Genomic DNA, 22,091 nt, shown 5'->3' on the forward strand with positions numbered 1-22,091 from the left:
ATATTGAACACCTAACGGACATCAAAAGCGAAGTATGTTACACTTCCAGCCCACTCAATTATCCTCATTAACATTGGTACTACAATTGGCAGGTATTTTTTTCTCTCCCTCTCCCTTCTTTTTCTGTTATTTATTCTCTCCTCTCATTTAAGGAAGTGGGTTTTGCCCGTGAAAACTCATGATACTACATATATATACACACACACACACACACACACACACACACACACACACACACACATATATTTGTTAGTCTGTAAGGTGTGTGGCAAAGCTCCATTTGTGCCCTGTGGGTCTTGTGCTACTGGAAGATAGTATTAGCTTCAGAGGCTCACTGTGACCCTTCACATAGCCCCTTTCTCTTTACAAGAGGTAGGTCCCACAGCTTATTGAGCCATACTCATCACAGGCTAGTTCATAGTTTCAGGATGAAAACTCCTCTATAGTTCTGGTCCCACTTCTCAGGGCAGTTTCTGTGTTGGTGTGGGGGAAGGTTTGGGGAGAACCTTGGCCTGCCCACTACTTTAAGTTCCAGCCCAAAGACCCTAAAGCAGTAGTCACAGACAGGGTTGTTTTTGCTTCCAATCTGGCATCTTTTTCCCCAGGCCACTTCCTCAAACGACACAGACACAAAGCTTCTTCTGTACCACACTTCCTCTTTCCAGTCTATCACTCTTTGTCTTCCCCCTCTCCTTACCTGGGGGAAACCTTTTAAAGCAGCCCCACAGGATTTTATTGGCTGCAGGTGATTAATTAGCATGCTCTCTCAGGCAAGTCATTAACTATCCCCAGGTATTTGCCTGCCTTCATTTTATGACAGCAGTCTATAGGTGTTACTTGGGGAAAAGAAAGCCATTTATCTAGTGCCCTGTATACCTTGGCTTCCATTAGAGTGCAACAGGCTGTTGGTTTGGGTCTGTCACAGATGGTACAGGACTACTCATTTTTTTAAAGTTACAGATTAACATGGCTACCCCTCAGACTGTAAGACAGAACACTAAAAGCATTAATCTTTTAATCATTATCATGGCTCTGAACCCTCTCCAATTTATTAATGTTCTTCTTAAATTGTGTACACCAAACCTAGACACAGTGTTCCAACAGTTGTCACATCACTGCCAAATATAGATTCTCCTGTTTATGCACCCAAAGATCATGCAAATACTCATAGCCACATCATCACACTGGGAATTCATGTTTAACTAGTATCCAACCTCCACCCCACCAAATCTTTTTCAGAGCCCCTGCCTCCTAGAATAAAGTCTCCTATCCTGTGAGTTTAGCCTCCGTTCTTCAGTCCTAGATTAATACACTTATAATTAGCCATATTTAAAATATATACTTTGCTTCTGCCCATCTTACCAAACAACCCAGATCTCTCTGAATCAGTGACCTGTCATTAATGCATGCCATGTCAGTCTCATATTATTGAAGTTCTTTAATCAAAACTTTGTGTGGTTCCAAGACAAACGCCTTATAAAGTCTAAGTTTATTACATCAACACTATTCCTTTATCAATTAAACTTGTAATCTCATCAAAAAAGAAGATGAAGTTAGTTTGACAGGATCTATTTTCCATAAGCCCACATTCATTTGCATTAATTATATTACCCCGATCAATTCTTTATCAAATGAGTCAGTTATCAGCTGCCTCATTATCTTGCATGGGATCAACGTCAGACTGAACAGCCTATAATTATGCAGATCATCTCGTGTGCTCTTCTTGAAAATTGACACAGCATTGATTTTCTTCTAGACTATGGGAATTTTTCTACAGTCCCAAGACTTATTTAAAATAAACATTATAATCCATGTAACTACTCAGCCAACTCTTTTAAAACTTTTGGATGCATGTTTTTTGTGCCTGCTGATTTGTCATCTGAAGAAGTGCGCTGTGCCTACAAAAGCTCATGATACCATCTACATGTTTTGTTAGTCTATAAAGTGCTACCAGACCATTTGTTGTTTTTTAAGAATATCATAATTTTACTAGCTGCTTTTCCACATCCTCCTGAGCTACGTTTGGAGTGGAAAAGGTATTATATGATGACAACTCCATCTGCTTTGTACCCTAAATACAGGAAAAATATGTATTAAACACTTCTGCCATTTCTGTATTATTATTGACTAGAGAAATACCCAGTGTCGCCCGGGGAAAATATAGTAAAAGGTGTGATGAATGAACTATGTCAATTACATTAACATAGCATATTTTATTGGAAATACTTTTCTCTCATATATTACTTTAAGAAATTAAAATAGCTAGTGATGTGCTTATAAAATGACAAATCCCATAGGGTCTCTTTTCTCAATCCCCACAAATCAGGAAGGCCCATCTTCCCTTAAAGACTCTATGCATACCAATGCCTGCAGCCTCCTTGCCAGAAGCCCTGAGAAATGGAGGGGATGTCTCCTGGGCTCTGTAGCAGCAGCAAATCACTGCTCCCCAAGTAGCCACTCCCTGAGTGCTTTAAGAGCATGCTCCACGGGGGTAACATGAATGGACTTTCTAGCGGTATCTGGACCGGTTGCATTGATCAGACAAAGCGAAACACCTTCAGACCAGGTGCAATGAGTGATATCTAGATGATCAGAACATGCAACACCTGAACGTACCTGTTCTAATGAGAATAGGCTGTTCTGAGTGTACCGTGTCCTCCTCAGGCTCCACGGTGCTCAAAACCTTGTCCTCCTACCCACCTCCTCTTTGTACTGTGAGCTGAATCCTGCAAAGTGCATAATGTCCGTGGCACTTGCTGATAACGCACACAGCCCTGCCAGGAGAACGCACGCAGCCCAAAGGAGGGTGAATGGTGGGACAGCTCGTTTGGGTGTGGGGGAAGCAACTTGAATTTCCAGAAGGGGTTCAGTCAGAGCCTGGCTGTGTGAAGATGTTGAGAGGCTGTGATAGCTGGAGGCTTCTCCCAGCCACAATTAGCAAAGCTAGACCCCAACCAGCATCAGGTCTGTCCTGGAGACCTGTTGGTGCCCTAGTATAGGGGAGGTTGCTGATTCTCTGCCCCACTGCAGCCTCTCCCCCATGGGCTTTCCCTTTACGGTGCTGCAGGTGCCCACTTGCTTTATCCTCTAGAATCTCGTAGTTGCAGTTTATGTGACACGCTTAACAGGAGAGTCCAGCAAATACCTATGATCAGGCACTACTAAAAACTAATTATCAGTGGGCCCAACTGGGGCTCTGGGGGAACTGATTTCGAGATATAACCAATCCAGTGATTTAAGTTAGGAAATCAGGAGTATCTGTGCAAAATATTGTGTTTCTAGCTTTTACCGTTTCAGAGATCTTTGAAGACAAACAAACAAACAAACAAACAAACAAACAAACAAACAAACTTTCAGAAATATTTATAAGAAGATAATTCTATCATTGACATCTAGTAATGATCCAATACCATTATTAGGATTCTTTTTGTTCCTAATATATTTTTAAAAATTCTTCTTTTTGTGCTTAACTCTGCTGCCCCTAGATTACTTATTGTATCCCTTTGATTCCCTCATCAATATTCTACAATTCCTAACTTCTGATTTGTATTTATTACTATCGACATCCCTTGTATTCTGATTTGGAAAGGAAGTGAAGGCAGCCATTACATCTTTACTTCCTTTCTAAATCAGGTTGATTTTTCAAGCAATATGGCCTTCTTCTCAATGGTGGGATGGTGGCTTTTTGGCCATTTGGTAAGGCATTCTTAAACAATTCCAAATTATTAATATTTTCCTGGTTAAATTCTTTCTTATAGCTGATTTGGATCATCATTGTTTTCAGCTTTGTGAAAATGACCCTTTCACAGTACTCATTGTAAATATCATTGGTCAGGGCTTTATACTGCCTACACATAATAAAGATGATCAAGTCATCATGGCTTGTACCTAAGTTACCATTTATTATTATTTCTGTGATCAGTTTTTCTGTAGCTGTCAAAATGAAGTCTAAAATAGAATTCCTCTATATTGGATTCCACATTTTTGTCATCTGTAGTATTTAGAAATCCCAAAGACATTTTAGTTCTAGCATCACGGACCTCCAGCATATGTCTCTCAAAAGTAATTCCTCCAGGATCACATAGCTTTCCCCCCCCCCTACACGTTATAGATAGGTGCGTCAGGAGCCAGTCAGGCTCTTCCATGGTATGATTTGGTAGTCAGCAGCAGACACTTACTAATACCTCATCTTGATAAAAACCAAATCTGTTTGAGGCATGACTAGTTCTCTCTTCCCTAATGAAGTGGAGGAAGCCAGTGCAGACCTTGAGGGTATGTCTAGACTACATGCTTCTGCCGACAGAGGCATGTAAAATTGGCTACCCGACATAGTCAATGAAGCAGGGATTTAAATATCCCCGGCTTCATTAAAATAAAAATGGCCACCGCCCTGTGCCAGATCAGCTGATTTGTTGGCACAGTGCAGCAGTCAAGACGCGAATCGGTTGACAGGGGAAGCCTTTGTCGACAGCTCCTGTAAACCTTGTTTCAAAAGGCATACGGTAGTGGTCGACAAAGGCTTCCCTGTCGTCCGATCCGTGTCTTGACTGATGTGCTGTGCTGACAATCAGCTAAGCTGGCACAGCGCAGCGGCCATTTTTCTTTTTATGAAGCTGGGGATATTTAAATCCCCACTTCATTGACTATGTCGGGTAGCCTATTTTATGTGCCTCTGTCAGCAGAGGCATATAGTCTAGACATACCCTGAGTGAATGAACCCTTTTAAGCAGAATTTTTAAAATATTATTTTTCAAATGGACCTCTTAAAAAGAAAAAAATCTAAAACTAAGCTTAATTTATATGCTGAATGCTATAAGTAAAGTGCATTTCAGTGATTTACACATTGGACTCTGAAGGTATATTGAAAGCATTAGTGACTGGGACAAGATCAACATCTCTGGGAAAAGGGAGTATTTTCAGATTGTGGAGTATGGGATACCAGGTATTTGTTTTCAGAGCTGTGGCCAACACTGATATATGGCTTAATAGCAAGCCTATTGGTGTTTGGACCCATGGCAAAGGATATTCAGTTGAAAATAGAGGCAAAATAAAAGAGGGGCTTAGAGGAACATTGTTCTGCACAGTGAAAATGTTCTGGACTCATGAAGAGAGGGGAGTGTGCTGTAAAGGATTCAGCTCTTCAGGGAAAGAATTTTGGAATTTGTAAACACAGAGGAAAAGGTCAGATATATTTATGTATACTCGTGAGAAAAAAATGAGAATTCTGAACTGTCAAATACAACGGAATGTAGCTTGACTTAAACCTGTGCACAAATCTTTGCTTTGGGTCATTACTGAAAAAACCCCATCAAAGTTGGAGTGTGGACATTTCACTACCACCCTTTCCTTTTTTGTCGATTCTCTTGGGAACAGAGATTGTTGATGACAGTTAGTAATTTCCTTTAACATTGGGTTCCCAGAATATGAAGGTACAATATAGCTACAATGACTAAGAGAAACAAGTCCTGCTCTCATGTCTCAGATCTGGTCTACACTAAGGCTGTAAGTCAAGCTAAGGGTATGTCTACACAGCAGTGTTATTTCGGAATAATTGACATTGTTCCAAAATAACATAGTCTGCATCTACACTACAAGCAGTTATTTCGACATTAAGTTGAAATAGCTTATTTCAGCTTTTGGCACTGTTTACACAGCAGGAAGTCTGAGAAAGAGCACTAGCCTACTTTAGTCGTGCTGTGTAGATATGCTCTAAGTTTTGTTACTTCAGTTACTTAAGTTATGTAAGTTAACTTAGGTTGACTTAAAACAGTGTCCACATTGCACTATCAATAATAGATGGTCTCCCACCAACTCAGGGAGGTGGAGTATGACTGTCAATGGGAGAGCACTCTGCCATCAACTTAGTTTATCTTCACCAGACCTGCTAAATCGACACTGCTCTATTGATCACAGCAGTGCGGATTTAGCCATAAATATAGACAAACCCTCAGCTACAGAATACATGTAAATACAACGGTTTCAAACATTCTCATTATAAATCTTCTTATGAATGTAGCCAAAGATGTTTTACTTTTGACTGCACATGTAAAATTTTGAATTAAGGTTAGGCAAGATTAATAGCAGGAGTCAAGTAAGCTTATCAAAAGGGGCTAAATGCTGCTCAGCCTCGTCATGGAAATAGACCAGTTGGCTTCAGTGGGACTATCTTGTGATTCTGAGCAAGATTTGGCCCTTCATGGATCTCTGTTGAAAGATCCCACACATTAGTATTAAACATGCTAGAAGTAACCGAGATTTTACTTTTATTTTGTTCTGGTCACTTAGGGTATGTCTAAACAGCAGTGTTATTTTGGAATAACTGACTTTATTCTGAAATAACATAGCCTATGTGAACACTACAAGCAGTTATTTTGACATGTCAAAATAATGTCAAGCTGGACGACTTCTTATTCCGACTCTTGTAACCCTCATTTTATGAGGAGGAGGGGTGCGTCTAAACTGGCATGCGCAAAATCTGACCGCGAGTATTTGCGCAAGAACACTGACTTCGTAATGTACAAAATCAGCGGTTCTTGCGCAAATACTCCGATGCTCCCGCTCAGGGATAAGCCCTCTTGTGCAAGTATCCTTGCGCAAGAGGGCCAGTGTAGACAGCCACGTTAATTTAATGCGCAAGAAAGCCCGATGGCTAAAACGGCCATCGGAGCTTTCTTGCGCAAGAGAGCGTCTACACTGGCACGGATGCTTGTGCAAAAGCAAATATTTTGTGCAAAGGCACGTGCCAGTATAAACGCTCTCTTGCGCAAATACTTTTAATGGAAAAACTTTTCTGTTAGAAGTATTTGCGCAAAATCATGCCAGTCTAGACGCAGCCTAAGGGAAGTTCAAGGAAGAGTGTCCTTTCTCGGTCTTCCTGCTCTGTACACAGCACTAAAAGTCAAAATAAGCTATTTTGACTTAAGCTACGCAATTGACGTAGCTCAAGTTGCATAGTTTGCTTCGGCTTTAGCCCTGCTGTGTAGACGTACCCCAAGTGACTTTGTCAGTGGCTGTAACACATGGAATCTTTCCTTTTGCAGATGTGGATCCAGCTGTTGTACAGTGCTGGCTTCTGGTGGCTGTTTTGTTATGCTGTTGATTCTTACTTGGTGGTTAGAAGATCTGCAGGGCTAAGGTACCAAAGTGAAACTAATAATTTTTTAATATTAACTAATTAAAGATCTATAGCCTCATTTCTTACATTAGGTATGCATGCTTCTGTGCATGTGTTCAGTCACATAAAAGAAGTATGCACAAACATCTACTGTGCATATGCAAACTACATATTGTTATTAGAGCATGTTCTGCCAGGTGCTTAAAGGGCTCGGAATATAGTACAATATATATTTGATTATGCACTTTATGAATTTTCATGCAATTGAATGCATCTAACCTTTAAAAATCTAGAGACACAGTTCAATTGGCAGACGCTATGATGTGCGTCTCCAGAACAAGAAAAATAAATCCTGATTTAAATTAGAATTAACACTGGACAAATTTAAATTTTCCTTGAATAGTAAAGCTTTGATGTCCAAGAATTATGGAACTGTTAAGCAGTAACAAACTAACCTTCTTGATTTCTACTGTATATTATGAACATTTTTCACATATTTTACCCTAGTCATTTCAATCATAGGTTATCTAAATTCTCTGTGCCAGACAAGACTATGCTCTATAATGTCATTCATATTATTTCCTATGGGCAATGATTCAAGTGTTCATAGACATATATACATAAGTCACACCATTCTGCCCTGTGGCAGTATGGGTCTCATTCTGGTCCTGCCTAAATCACTGGCAAAGTTTACAGGCCCTTATTCTAAGCCAACTGAAATCAATAGACAAATTCCCGTTGTCTTCAATGGGAGCTCCATCAAGTTCCTGTTGATGTAGATGGAGCAAAATGTGATAACTATTAAACTGTGATTTCCAACTCCCCAAAAGGGTTGATGTTTAGGGGCTCCTTTCTTCCTCCCTTGTGGATTTTACCATCCCAAGCTCCATCTCCATGGATCACAAGAAGGGAGGGAGCCCAGGGAGACAGAGGCTTGTGTGAGCAAAAGACACTTACAGCTCTATTGACAGGGAAGGACAGAGGCAGGGCTCCGTCTCTCAACCTGAACAATTGCTTTGACTTAGCCCAAATCTAATTTTTCCCAACTCACTTCATCTTTTCCTAGTTACTGTGCTGCCAGTAGGTAGGATGGGAGGGTGCTCACTACTTGCAGATATGTAAAAATATTTGGAATAGTTGTAATGTGGTATTCTAAAGCAATTTCAAATGTACACGATGAGTGACATTAACAGCTTCTTTTCCACTCCATGTGCTTCCAGTACAATAGTGCTGTACCACATGATGACCTGGGGCCTGGCAATCCTGCTGTGTGTAGAGGGAATTGCCATGCTTTATTACCCTTCTGTTGCTAGGTAAGCAAGGTATTTAAAAAAATCTATGTCTGTAATTACTTGAATGTCTTTGTCAGTTTTGGAGATGGAGGGTCAAGTTTCTGCCCCAATTACAAGAGTACAAGTACCAAATACTGGAGTCAGTGAAGTTACTCCCAATTTACCATAAGGGACATCAGAGCAAATGTGGCCTTGAGTGAATTAGGCTACGTCTACTGCACTAGAGATCTTACAGTGGCACAACTGTACTGATGCAGCTGCATCACTGTAAGATCTCTCATGTAGCTACTCTATACCAATGGGAAAGAGCTCTCCCATCAACATAATTAAACTGCCTCCAATGAGCGGTGTTAGGTATGTTGGACGGAGAAGCTTTCCTGCCAACATTGGTGTGGGCCCACTACTACTTATGGCAGGGAAACTTGTTGTGGGGTAGGGTGTTTTCCCACAACCTTGAATGATATAAGTTTTGCATACATAAGTGGTAGTGTAGTAGATGTGGCCTTAAAAATGTTTTATCCTACTTCTCTTATGACCTGTGCTCTGTCCATCCTACTCTTTTGCTACTCATGACTCTCCACTTCAGTATCAGGCTATCACCTATGCCTGAAAGAACCTCCCTTTGCTTGTGTGATCCTCTCCCTCTTATAAATTCCTCCTCAAATCCCACTTGTCCTTCAATCTCTTTTGCACCAGCTCCACCCACTCATACTGTGGGTCTCAACCACTGAAGTCCCAAATATGTTCTTATACTTGTTGTGTATGGTCTGAATAATTTAACTTTGGTAAGTACCAAATGAAACAATTGATACACATAACTCAGAGACATTGGGCATATCTACACTGCTGCTGGGAGGCATAATTCCCAGCATAGGTAGACAGACATGGGGTAGCATGCTAAAAATAGCAGTATAGAACTTGCAGTATGGGTGCATAGCCACACTGCTATATTTAGCATGCTCTCTCAAGTAGAGCTAGCACACATTTGGCCACAGTGCTGATAAAAACCACATCTCCCAGCTTTAGTGTACACATACCCAATATGACCCTGCAGTTATCTGCTTGAGTATTTGACAGAACCAGAGGGAAACATGACAAAAAAAACAGGTGCTTTACTTGCCCCATAATCCATCCTTGACATGGCTGTGGAGAGTAGGGGCATTAAGACTTCCACAAGCTCCAAGAGAGGGAGATATTTCCAAAGAAGTTATATACCCTTGTCTCCTCTTAGCCTAATTTTTTCCTCCAAGTAGCTGAAAGGGAGCAAAGTACAAAGAAACTAGACGGTATTTCAATAGTCTGCCTCTGTGATTTACTTGAGCTGACCAGAGTCAATGCGTCAGAATCTTTTTGGATCTGTTTATTTCGTTCCGTGTTTTTAGCTAAAGATGATGTAAGTAGAATAGCCACCACTGCAAGGCATGAAGAAGAATTGAGTTTTTAATGGTGTCTTCTCAGTTGTGAAAATGGGCTGCTGCATGCAATTCCTCATTACATCACGACCTATGCTCCACTTCTGCTAGTTTTGGTGGCCAATCCAATCCTCTTTAGAATGACAGTAGCAGCAGGTAAGTTCCTAAGTGTCAATGTTTAATTACTATATGTGATATAAAAATAATAGTAATGTAAAAACATGTCTACATATTGTGTTCCATGGGAGAGGCCCTATGAACAAAGTAATGTAAGGTTGCAACTAATCAGAGGGAAAAAACGCACCAAGATTTTTTAGCAAAACAGCTAGGTACCAAGAGTAAGACGTGGTCTCCATGATGGATGTGTTCCAGATACAGACATTGGTGGCCAGTGATACCATCAACTTAGCTGTGCAGGTACAAACCACTATTGTAAATGGACAAAATTGCATTGAAACTCCCTGAAATTTAGCAAAGCTCTCCTGGTAGTTATAGCAATCTAAATTGTCTCTACCAAAGGCTTGAACTGGTGCAGCTGTAGCTAGCCACTGAGTGAAGACTATTCTCTGCAGCCTTCCCATTAATTGCACATGGAGACTGGTATTTGTTTTATATTTGCTCAGATATTACTGGAATTGGTTGCTCATGACATTCTAGGAACAGAGGCCTGAAACTGGGCTTGTATACAGCTTTGTCAAGGGCTTGACGACCACGTCTAACTTACTTTTCAATGTATGAGCGAGAAGAACCAGAATTAAAGCCTTGGAGCCAAACAATTCCAGATTTTGTATTTAATATCATACCCACCCAATGCTAAGTGCATCACATAATATACATTGACAAGTTTTAATTAAAATATACACATATTAAAATACTCCTGAAAAAACCCTCAATCCCATTCCAAATGCAATGTCTGTCCTATCTTCCCTTTCACCCTTCATTCTGTAATCCCCACTTCTAAGAAAAGGGCATAGCTTATATTGTGTAGAACTCTCATTGTGCCAAATACTGTAAACAAAGAACAAAAGGACTGTTCTGCCATATCCATCATGCCAGGGTTCTGGAGAACCAAGGTAGAATGTGAGTTTCGGAGCCCTCACCAAGAACATGCTCCATATTGACAAGGAGGGGAGGACTCCCAGTTTATTAGGTCCTTGCTACCCTGATACCATATAAGGAGAAAAGTATTCTCTCTCTCTCTCTTTCACTCTGTTTCTCTGACAGCCAAAGCTTAAATGATGTATAGCTTTATAAAGTCAAAAACTCTTTAAATGTTACATAGAAATCTGTTGGTTGTCAGAGCAGAGCACAGATTTAAAGTGTTCTCTGATAATAAGAAAATAAAAGGGTCAAACTCCTTTCCAAGCATGGGTGATTTACTTGGCAACTGCTGCTACCTAGGCATTCAGGGGCAGCTACATGTTGTTTAAGACAATGTGGCATGATATCGTCAGCCAATAAGAAAGGCATTCAGATGTCTGAATAGATAGGCTACACTTCTTTATCTTCTTTTCAGTGAATAAGGGTTGCTTCAGGTAACACCTTGGGCTTCCTGGCTGTAAAGTGAGCCAATATTGATGACTAGAGTAGTCATATACTTTCAGTCTCCTTATTTTACATTAATTGAAAGCAACAAGCTAAAGCAATACTAATGTTTGCATGAGAGAGCATAAAGTGTGCCTGCATCCCTTATGAATGTCTGTATTTCACACAGCCCTGCTGCCCATCCCTGCAGAGTGAGGCCTGATGACTTGAAGACGCAGAATTCAGAAAAGAAAGGCATAACAATTGCATATTTACACACACTACCAATACACTTGTTTCATTTTACATTTTTAAAAGATAAAACTGTTCTGACCCCCTCCTGGTACTTTCCATTTTAGATGGGATTGATAGAAAGTTAGTGAAAAGTTCTCTGATACAACCACCCCGTTTTGGATGTGTAGGCGACAGTGCCTGTAGACGTAGGGGGTGCCACCAGGAGGATAAGGAGGGAGAATGAGGGGATATCCCATTTAGCAATTAAAATTTTGGCAGGCAAATGGGAGGCAGTGCACCTCTCAAGTGCTACCATGAGTCACCTCTGTTTGGATGACATTGTTTCATTTAAATCATCTCCTTAATCCATTTAACAATTATGAAGCTCCCCCCATCTTCTAAACTATCCTGCATAAAATCATAGAAATATAAGGCTGAAAGAGACCTTGAAGCCATCAAGCCCAGGCCCCTGCATCAAGGCAGGACCATGTAAAGCTAGACCATCCTTGACAGATATTTGCCCAACTTTTTTAAAAAAAATCCTCCTTTGATGGGGATTCCACAACCTCACTTGTAAGCTTCTATGTCAGAGCTGATTAGTCTATAAGTTTCCTATGTCCTCTTTGTTCTTCCTTTTAGAGGCGGGTGCTGTGTTTGCCTTTCTCCAGTCTTCTGGGACCTAGTCTGTTCTCCAGGAGTTCTCCAAGATAATTGCTAACATTTCTGAGATCTCTTCAGCTAGTTCTTTAAATACCCCAGGATGATTTTGATGGGGACCTACCAATCTGAATGTATTTAATTTATCTAAATATTCTTTAACTTGTTCTTTCCCTAGGTTGGCTTGCATCTCCTCCTCCATGCTGCTTTGTTTTGTAAGCACCTCAGCCTTCTTCCTGTAGTCAGTTATTAATGCTCTTTCCCCACCAACTAGAGGACCTACACTTTCTTTCATCTTTCTATTTCTCATAATGTTTTTAAAGAACTTGTTTTTATTGACCCAAATTGCCTTCCACCTTCTGTTACCAATTTCTCCTTGGTGGTTAAAATCAACTCATCTTATAGCAGTAGCCTGAGCTACAGCTTCTCCTTCTCCCTTCTCCCCCCTCTAGATCCCTGTAAATAAAAATCATAGCCACGTACTCATTATACTGTTCTGTACTTTCCAGTTGCCTCCTTTTTCAAAGGAAGACAAGGAATCTACACGGAGAATGAAAGACGCCTGGGGACACAGATTAAGATCCGCTTTTTCAAAATTATGCTGGTGTTCATTTTATGGTAAGAGGCAATTTAAAAAAGTATGCTTCTCAAATGAGGAGGGGGTGGAGTGTGAGTGGCAGTGGTTGGCTTGCTCTTTTTGTTTGCCAACCTGACAGCTTCAAGGGGAGGAATTATCTGGGGAAAAAAGTTCTTATTTTACTTGGTAGCTGAAGCAGTAAGCTACCCCTTGCAGCTGTGACACAAGCTCTGGAACATATGGCTGGGGGAGAAAGAGTTTAAGCAACATGAAATCCAAACCCACAAAGAAAAATGGTAAAAAGATGGGTAGGCACAGGCTGGATGGGCAGCCATCTAAAGAAATGCCTGAAAAAATACAAGGATTGCTATGGTCACTCTCCACAAGAGTAGTAAGGTTGCCAGGTATCCGGTTTTGAACCGGACAGTCCAGTATTTGAGCTTTCTGTTTGGGAAACAAATTGAGAAAATATAAATGAGAAAATATAAATGTCCGGTAATTTCTAAATAAGATGTAATGTAGATTGTGATGTAATGTCAAGTGTGCCCGGTATTTTTTTTAAACCATCTGGCAACCCTAAAGAGTAGTCTCAATGTGGCCTAGTTGCGGAATTTCAGACCACTTATTCCTCTCTCCAATATGGTATCCTATACAGTTTTCTCTGGGTTACTGTTTTGTCTTTCTGAAGTGGCAGCTTCCTTATAGCGCGTGCTGCAGCTAGTGTAAAAGATCGTGGAGCACTGCTGTTCCCTATAAGCTATGGGCTTGTGCATCCACTCAGGAGAGAGTCAGATACCACCTACCTGATTAAGAGTGCCCACCGCAGGGGTTTTTCTTTCTACTGTTGGTGCACATTCTCACATGCCCTGTGCACATAACATTTATTCCGCACATGGATTAAAATATTTGCACATGGCTGAAAAAGATTAGAGGAAAAATTGTTACTGGGAGTGATGGGTGTTGACTGCAAAGTAAAAATGCTCAACAAATAGAAATTATTTTGAAGGAAGGAATTATTATTTGCAATTTGTATTATATAAGCACATTTGAGGTGAAATTGGGGGTCTTTTGTGCAAGGTGCCATACAAACACATAGCAACAGATGCTCCTTGCCATGAAAAATGTGCTGTATAAACAAGACAGAAAGAGAATAGGAAAGGAAACAATGTCAAAGAGGGGATGTGACTTGCTGTAGGTCATGCATGGGAGAAGCTTGTTAAAGTGAACAGATTGGGAAAAATGAAGCAGGGAAGAAGTGTGAGAGGGAGCAAGGTGGAGGGAGAAAAACATGAAGTTTTTACTTAGAATGGGAGCTTAACTTTAAGAAGAAAATGGCTAAATCCTTTTATTGTAAACAAAGGCTTGACTTAGGAAATCAGCCTGACTTGTTTGCACATGCAGGAAAAGCACAAAGAAACTTCATTAAAATCTGTTCACTAGGGCTAAAACCTGGCCTATATGACATACCCTCTCTTTGGTACTGAAGACTATTGATTCATTTAGCTTGATGTTTGCTATCTGACCATGAGCTGTCCTTATTGGTAAGAACTATTGGTATGGTATGGCAATTTAAGAGTCATATACAATCCTTTTTTGATGGTGCTCTTAATATCCATTTGAATTTACCTCTGAAATTTGTAGTTGTTTAGGGAAAGAAGTGCAACAAGGTAGCAATGCTATATATATATTGTGTGTGTGAACACTGCAACTCTACTTGCCATATTATAATGTGCGCTTGACACAAGAGTACCCCTTGTGTCAGGACATAGGGTATGTCTACACTACATGGCTCCATCGACGAAGCCATGTAGATGAGGGTTGTAGACATAGCAAAATGAAGCGGCGATTTAAATAATCGTTGCTTCATTTACATCAAAATGCCTGCCACGCTGTGCCGATCAGCTGTTTATCGGCACAGCATGGTAGTCTGGATGCTCGGCGGTCGACATCAAAAGCCTTTGTCCATCGCCCCAGTAAACCTCATCCCACAAGGCATAACGGGGCAGTAGACAAAGGCTTTTGATGTCGACCGCCGAGCGTCCAGACTACCACGCTGTGCCGACAAACAGCTGATGTAAATGAAGCGGCGATTATTTAAATCGCCACTTCATTTTGCTATGTCTACAACCCTCATCTATATGGCTCCATTGACGGAGCCATGTAGTGTAGACATATGCATAGTGTTACAGGGACTCTTTATCTCTAAGAACCGCTTGTTGTCCCAGGCTATGTCTACAATTCAGAGTTTTTTCGGAAAAACAGCCATTTTTCTGAAAAAACTTGAATTACGACCACACTGCAATCATGTTCTTTTGGAAAAATACCTGAAAGGACAGAGGGATTTTTCCAACAGCAGTAATACTCTTTCTATGAGGAAGAAGTCTTTTTCTGAAAGGCTCTTTTGGAAAAAGGTGTGTGGACGGGGAAGAGGGAGTTCTTTCAAAGGAAGAGGAAAGAGGAAAAAGCACAAGTGCCCTGGTGGCCACTCCACCCACAGTAATCATAGCTTAAATGCGAGACAGTGTCCACACGCTATCTTTTGACGGTGTGGACATGCTCTTTTGGAAGAAGTTTTTTTGGAAGATCTCTTCCAGAAAAGCCTCCGAAAGAAGGCTGCGGTCTAAACATAGCCCCAGTTCTGCAACAGTCAGCTGCTTCCAGGCCCAGAGGACAGCTCCTTTGGTCACATCAGGTCTCAGTCCAGTCCCCTTTCAAGATTAACAGAACACAAATCTTAACTCAAAATAGCCCTCTGGGCATTAAAGCTCACAATATAAACACTAACCCTTCCTAGAGACCCAACATTGTCAAGACTGGGCCTCTGACTGGGACAGGTTACTTGAGTTAGGGCAGGACAAGTCCTCTTTCCCTTTCCTGGCTTCACAGAATTGGTCTCTAGTAGATACAGCCACTGCTTTTTTATCTGGCCTGCTAGGCCCTGATTGGCCCTGCTTCTGGTCCTTCTAGGTGTCAGAAGATCAACTCTCTCTGGTTCTGCCTGCAGCTGACCAAGGGAGACCTCACTAGTCAACCCCTAAATTTCTGAACTCACTGCCTTTCCCTTCTGGCCATCTTTTCCAGGGTTTGCCAGGGTTGTGAGGCCTCCTACAAGAGGCAGCATATGCTTGGTACACCATGTCACAGGCTGCAAATCTAAAAAGGTACTGCTGATGATGCCATTCCCCGTTATAGATGGTAGTACATTCTACTATTGCATTTTCTAATCAACTGGATTTAATTCTGCATTTTATCAGCCTGCAGCAGGATGGAATGCTAGGAATTTATTCCGTTCGGCTATGTCTACTTTTCTTTTTGTCTCAGGCCAGGTTGGGAAAGGGGATTTTGTTTCCTGATCATATTCTCCCAGACCTGCTGCACCTTCATATTGCTGGCTGAAAGCAGACTTCTTCCCCTCCATGCTAACAACAACCACAATCATGCTTTGGAAAAGAAATCACTATGTGTCTTTTTCTTTTCCTTCTCTTCCTTGCTGCAACAGCTGGTCAGCAAACATCATCAATGAGAGCCTTTTGTTCTACCTTGAAATGCAGCCGGATATCAATGGAAGCACCCTGAAAAGTGTTAGAAATGCTGCATTGATCACATGGATTATAATGGTAGGTCAACCATGATTTTTATTAGTCTTGGGAGTAGTTTTAGAAGGACAGGCAGCAGCACCAATGTAATGAATGTTTACTTCTTTCCAAATATTATCCCCCGCCCCTACCGAAAATAGGAGAATATTTTCAAAGTCACAGGAACTACTCTTCATATGAAACTCTGAAAAAAAAATTAAGGGATCAGTTTTGCTCTGACTGATCTCCTCTGTGCATCCCTACTGAAGTCAAGCTGATACATTCATTTTTTAATACCACAAAGGACCCTTATGATCATCTATAGCAGGGCTACTCAAGTTTGGAAGCCCCAGAGGCCACAATGATACTCATAGCACATGCCGAGGGCTGCAACTTAAGTGTGGTTGAATATTCATGCAAATATATATGAAAATAGCTTGTTTCACACTGATGGGCATGAATAAAAAGCACTTCCCACAGTGCCTCGGCACTCCCAGCACCTCCTCTCTAGGGGCTAGAAATGCCGACACCCTGTACCAGCTCTGTGCCAGTCAGCCCATCCACTTGCATCTTTCAATGCTCACCCCGCCTGGGAGATGTCTCACCGCTGTGGAGCATGTTCCCAGTGGAGCACATGTTCAAAGGATCCCACCCGCAGCCCCCGTGTTTAGCCCTGCGTAATCCCAAACAAACAGGCTGTGGGCCGCATGAGGCATGTTGAGTGGTCCTGATCTATAGGGTCTTCATGAACAACAGATTCATGGGCCGCGGGTATAATAGGCAGGGGAAGGCAATGCCTTCCCAAACAGTCAGGAATAGTCCTGCCCACACTCTGCGCCAGAATACCTACTGCTGCAGCAGGGCCCCCACTGGGAGCTATGCTGAAGCAGTAGGCAGAGTCGTGCTGCCCCCAGGCTTCAACCACTGGGGCATTGCACCCTCCATGTGCTCTGGGGTCTGGGAAGCTCGGGTCATGCACTGCCCACCCTTCCTGTGATGCTTTGGAACTGAGGAAGCTCCCCTGGGGGGAAGGAGGGAGCTGAAGGTTTTCCTCTGTTGTGTGGGGAGCTTGGGTTCCATGGAGGGGATTAGGGCCTTGGGCAGAAGGGGAAGGGCTGGGGGCTTGCCTATCCCAGTCCTATGTTCACCCACTACCATGAACAGATTGCAGTTTCTATCCGTGATTCCTGAACGCAGGCTAACAACTGGGGTGCCTACTAACAATCCCAGCCTATATTTGTAACTAAGGTTATTTTCTTTGCTCTTTAAAGCTGCTATGTAGAAAACATCTGTACGTACCGGGGTGGGCAATAAGCTAGAAGCGGCTCATCAGGGTTAGTTGTTGGTGGGCCACTGTCATTTTATTACCTGCTCCTCCACAGATACAGCCCCTTGTAGCTCCTGTGGGCTGTGAATGGCTGTTCCTGGTCAATAGGAGCTGCAGGAAGAGGTGTCAGGCTGTGCCCCATCCCACAGCATCCATGGGATAGGAATGGTGATCTGTGGCCAACAGGAACTTCAAGCAGCCATGCCTGTGGAGGCACAGGTCAATAAAGCACTAGCAACCCACCAGGGGCTAACCCTGGTGAACCATGTCTGGCCTGTAAGCCAGTTATTATCCACCACTGATCTATACAGAAAATAGCTTCTTGAGAAAAAATATATTGGTCTTTCAGGGTGTGTCTAAACTATATGGCTCCATCGATGGAGCCATGTAGATTAGGCTGATTGGCAAAGGGAAATGAAGCCGCGATTTAAATAATCGCGGCTTAATTTAAATGTAAATGGCTGCCGCGCGGAGCCGACAAACAGCTGATCAGTGTCATGGGACCTTAGGTTTGAGGTCTTGGTTAATGCAATTGTAGTATAGTTGCATGGGGGCTCCTATAAGGCTCAAACCCATCCCTATTGGTAGAGGACAGTGGGAGGAGATCTTAGAGAAGTCACATGACACGCTTCACTTCTGGGCATGTGTCCATCTTGAGTACGAAGGACTACTTCTGGGTGTCAGGGGGTGACTTGCAAGTGTCAGGGGTATGGCTAATGGGTGTGGCTAATATGTACCCATTTTTGGTTCAGAAAATATGGTCACTGTATATTTAGTATGAAAGATTCCTCCTGTGCATGGAACATTCCTTCACTCCCGGAGCACACACTATATTCTGACATCTCCACGAGGAGTAACGGTAGTTTGAATTAGAGATCCTAATTTGAACTACCTACTCCGTGCCATGTGTGGCCATGGGCATGGAGTTCGGACTAAGGGACATTGAAAAATGGCAGCACCCGGGAAAATGCAAATGAAGCCCAAGATATTTAAATCCCGGGCTTCATTTGCAACTTCGAATGCCTACATTAGCCTCCCTAGTTCGAACTAGGGGGCTAGTGTAGACATACCCTAATTCTCTCCTTCCAGATTTTATCCTACATCCTTTTAACCTCTACCCACTCCCAGGACACTCTCCTGCCTTCTGACAAGCAATTATGCTCTCTCACTTTCTAGGTTTCATCCTGTATTAAAGCATTAAGTGATGCAACTCACATGGTGCCCCTTCTCTCCTAGGGGCTGAATACACTCATGTGACACAGCTCTCAGCTCTTGCTGACCTGCAGGATGAGAGGGGAAGTCTAGGAATTGAACTGGTTATAGGCTGGCTATGAAAATAAAATGCTGATTTTTCCATGAGAAAAATAGAAACATTCAAAGTGTTTACTTGCCAATTATCCAAGGAAGTGGAGACAGGAGTGATTGTTGAGAGAATGTCTCAGATGCCAAGTTTTTTAATCCAACCATGATGGACTAATTCATGAATCAGCAGCAGTTACAAACTGATTGGTCACTGTTCAGAACTTGGTTATCAGTGAGTGGCTGCTCTGCTTTCATTGGAGTCTTATAATTGAGCATGTAAAATAAACTTCTTAAGACCCATTGGAGACTGTTAAAGTACTGTGAGGGTCATATTTTCCCGGATACAACTGCATGGAGTAGCTGAAGTCAGACCAGGCAAGCATATGGCCCCTTGTATTCTTAGTGTTAGGCTTTGTCTACACTGCATCATTTTTGTGGAAGAGGCAATGCAAATGAAACGCTCATTAGCATTTTTCACACACTCAGTTGCATATTCTCTTCTGATCCTTTTTTGAGGAAGAGGCTTTTGCAGAAAAAACGCAGTGTCGACGGTGCCATTTTGCGCAAAAAAACCCTTTTGCGCAAGAACCCTTATTCCTCAGATACAAGATTTTTTGAGGAATGAGGGTTCTTGTACAAAAAGGGGTTTTTTTGCGCAAAATGGCACCGTCTACACTGCATTTTTTTTCCGCAAAAGCCTCTTCCGCAAAAAGGATCGGAACGGAATATGCAAATGAGAGCGTGAGAAATGTTAATGAGCACTTCATTTGCATTGCCTCTTCCACAGAAATGATGCAGTGTTGACGGAGTCTTATTGTGTACCATAACAAGGCCTTTGGTATCTTCCCTTCATTTGTTTGTGGCTAGAAGAAACATAACATGTACTTTCATCTGGATGCCAAAGGGTGGGTTTTACAACATCTCCCAGATACAGCAATTGTTCACTATGAGGAAAATCTGTATATCTACACTGCAATCAAAGACCATGGCACGGCCAGGCCAACTGACTTCGGCTTGCGGTGTTTGGGCTGTGTAGACATTTGGGCTCAGAGCCCAGGTTCCGGCCTAGTCCCTCGTGTCTATACTGCAATTGTAGAGCTTGCAGCCTAGTGAACCAAAGTGAGCTGATCCCGGCTTTGAGGCTTGGTGCCATGAATCTTTTATTGCAGTGCTGATGTAGCCTTCATGCACTAGAATGGTTAATTCACGGGACTTGAAATTCATCACTCTGTTGATTTTACTTCCCATCACCATTCTCCTTTCTTCTCTCTTCCAGGGAGTACTGAATCCAATGCAAGGTTTTCTCTTCACACTCGCTTTCTATGGCTGGACTGGGTGGAAAGTGAACCTGAAATGGCAAGAGCGAGAAATACCATGGGAATCAATGTCCACATCAGCTGTTGCTGACAATGGCTACCCCTCTCCTGTTGGATCATCTGTGAACTACCAAAACAGCAGCCATGACTCAAAGAAGATAACACTAGCCAGCAGCCAGCAGACGGATGAGGCCGTAAGCATGCTGTCTGAAGGTAACATTGCCAGTGAGGACAGGTTGTCCAGAAACTCTCCTATCTACCAGGGCTGGTAATTTGCACATGCCTAAAGCTTCTCCCATTGCCACAATCTTTGATAGTGATGCATTCTGTGAAATCCTTTATCTGCTCTGGGGCTTGGTTGGAGCCATGTCATCTATCACATCCTTTATATTTCCTGGAGGCTTACATGATAGCTGATGTCTGCAGTCCCCTTGTAGGGAGTGTGGGAGCAGATGATACTGTTAAATGAATGCCTAATCACTTTAGAATCATAGAACCAAACAGATGGAAGAGACCTCAGAAGGTCATCAAGTCCAGCCCCTTGCTCTAGGCAGTACCAATCCCAACTAAATCAGCCCAGCCAGGGCTTTGTCAAGCCGAGACTTAAATACCTCTAGGGATGGAGACTCCACTACTTCCCTAGGTAACCCATTCCAGTGCTTCACCACCCTCCTAGTGAAATAGTTTTTCCTAATATCCAACCTGGACCTTTCCCACCACAATTTGAGCCCATAACTCCTTGTTCTGCCATCTGTCACTACTGAGAACAGCCTCTCTCCATCTTCTTTGGAACCTCCCTTCAGGAAGTTGAAGGCTGCTATCAAATCCCCCCTCACTCTTCACTTCTGCAGACTAAACAGACCCAAGTCCCTCAGCCTCTCCTCATAAGTCATACGCTCCAGCCCCCTAATCATGTTGGTTGCTCTCCGCTGGACCCTCTCCAATGCGCCCACATCCTTTTTGTAGCGCGGGGCCCAGAACTGGACACAATACTCCAGATGTGGCCTCACCAGAGCCAAATAAAGGGGAATAATGACATCTCTGGATCTGCTGGCAATGCTCCTCTTAATGCAACCTATTATGCCATTAGCCTTCTTGGCTACAAGGGCATACTTTCCATTGTGTTGGCTCAGTGTTTCTTAATTAACCTAATTCATTTCTTTTCCTGCATTTTTGTTTTAACCTCTCTTGTAATCTGTACTTGCAGAATATTCTTTTGTTTAATAAACAAATTACTATTGTGTTGGGTTTTTCTAACTCTGGCTCCTTACCTGACTTTGCAGAGGTGCAGCTCTAGATCTGGAATTCTATCGCTAGGATTGGAGGGATGCAAAACTGTCATCTTTAAAACACTGGTCACATATTGGAAAGATGCAGCTTTGACACAGATATGGATTTGCATTGTTTGCATTATAGAATACTGCTTAGTAACTCTCCTTTTACCCTGCCCATTTGAATGTAAGTGGGATATTTAAGTGTACTTTTATCTAAATGTGGTTGCAATTAGTAGGAATATAGTCTTTGAGTACCATGCAGTCTGGCATTTAAACCATTATAAGGGATGTATGGTATAATTTTCAGCATCATCTAAATGACTTTGGTGCCTTCATCCCTAGGAAAGCCAGTGAAATGGAGCATGAAGTCCTTTCTTTGAGGAGTTATTTTTTATCCTGCTTTACTGAACTCAAGGGAATTCAGTCACACTATTTATTTCCTTCCCTAACCACTGTGCTCAGCACTGTTGTGTCAAAGCACTTGTGC

The 22,091-nt window shown here is 42.2% G+C and overlaps 1 protein-coding gene across 2 annotated transcripts in view; it reads left to right on the forward strand.

The window, feature by feature from the left end:
* The window catches only part of GPR143 (G protein-coupled receptor 143), a 37,855-nt gene that overhangs the window by 7,026 nt on the left and 8,738 nt on the right, over nucleotides 1–22,091 (forward strand). The window contains exons 3-8 of one of the 2 annotated variants that reach the window (XM_089775257.1): nucleotides 7,041–7,135; nucleotides 8,335–8,427; nucleotides 9,865–9,974; nucleotides 12,743–12,851; nucleotides 16,310–16,427; nucleotides 20,291–21,493. In XM_089775257.1, the coding sequence (XP_089631383.1) occupies nucleotides 7,041–7,135; nucleotides 8,335–8,427; nucleotides 9,865–9,974; nucleotides 12,743–12,851; nucleotides 16,310–16,427; nucleotides 20,291–20,602 (837 nt within the window). In that variant the 3' untranslated portion in view covers nucleotides 20,603–21,493. Of the gene's footprint in view, nucleotides 1–7,040; nucleotides 7,136–8,334; nucleotides 8,428–9,864; nucleotides 9,975–12,742; nucleotides 12,852–16,309; nucleotides 16,428–20,290; nucleotides 21,494–22,091 lie in introns of those variants that run through there. The other variant, XM_006120198.5, reaches the window with a different exon arrangement.

This window comes from Pelodiscus sinensis, chromosome 1 (genome assembly GCF_052426305.1).
Source record: "Pelodiscus sinensis isolate ZL-2025 chromosome 1, ASM5242630v1, whole genome shotgun sequence".
Classification (NCBI taxonomy): domain Eukaryota; kingdom Metazoa; phylum Chordata; order Testudines; family Trionychidae; genus Pelodiscus; species Pelodiscus sinensis.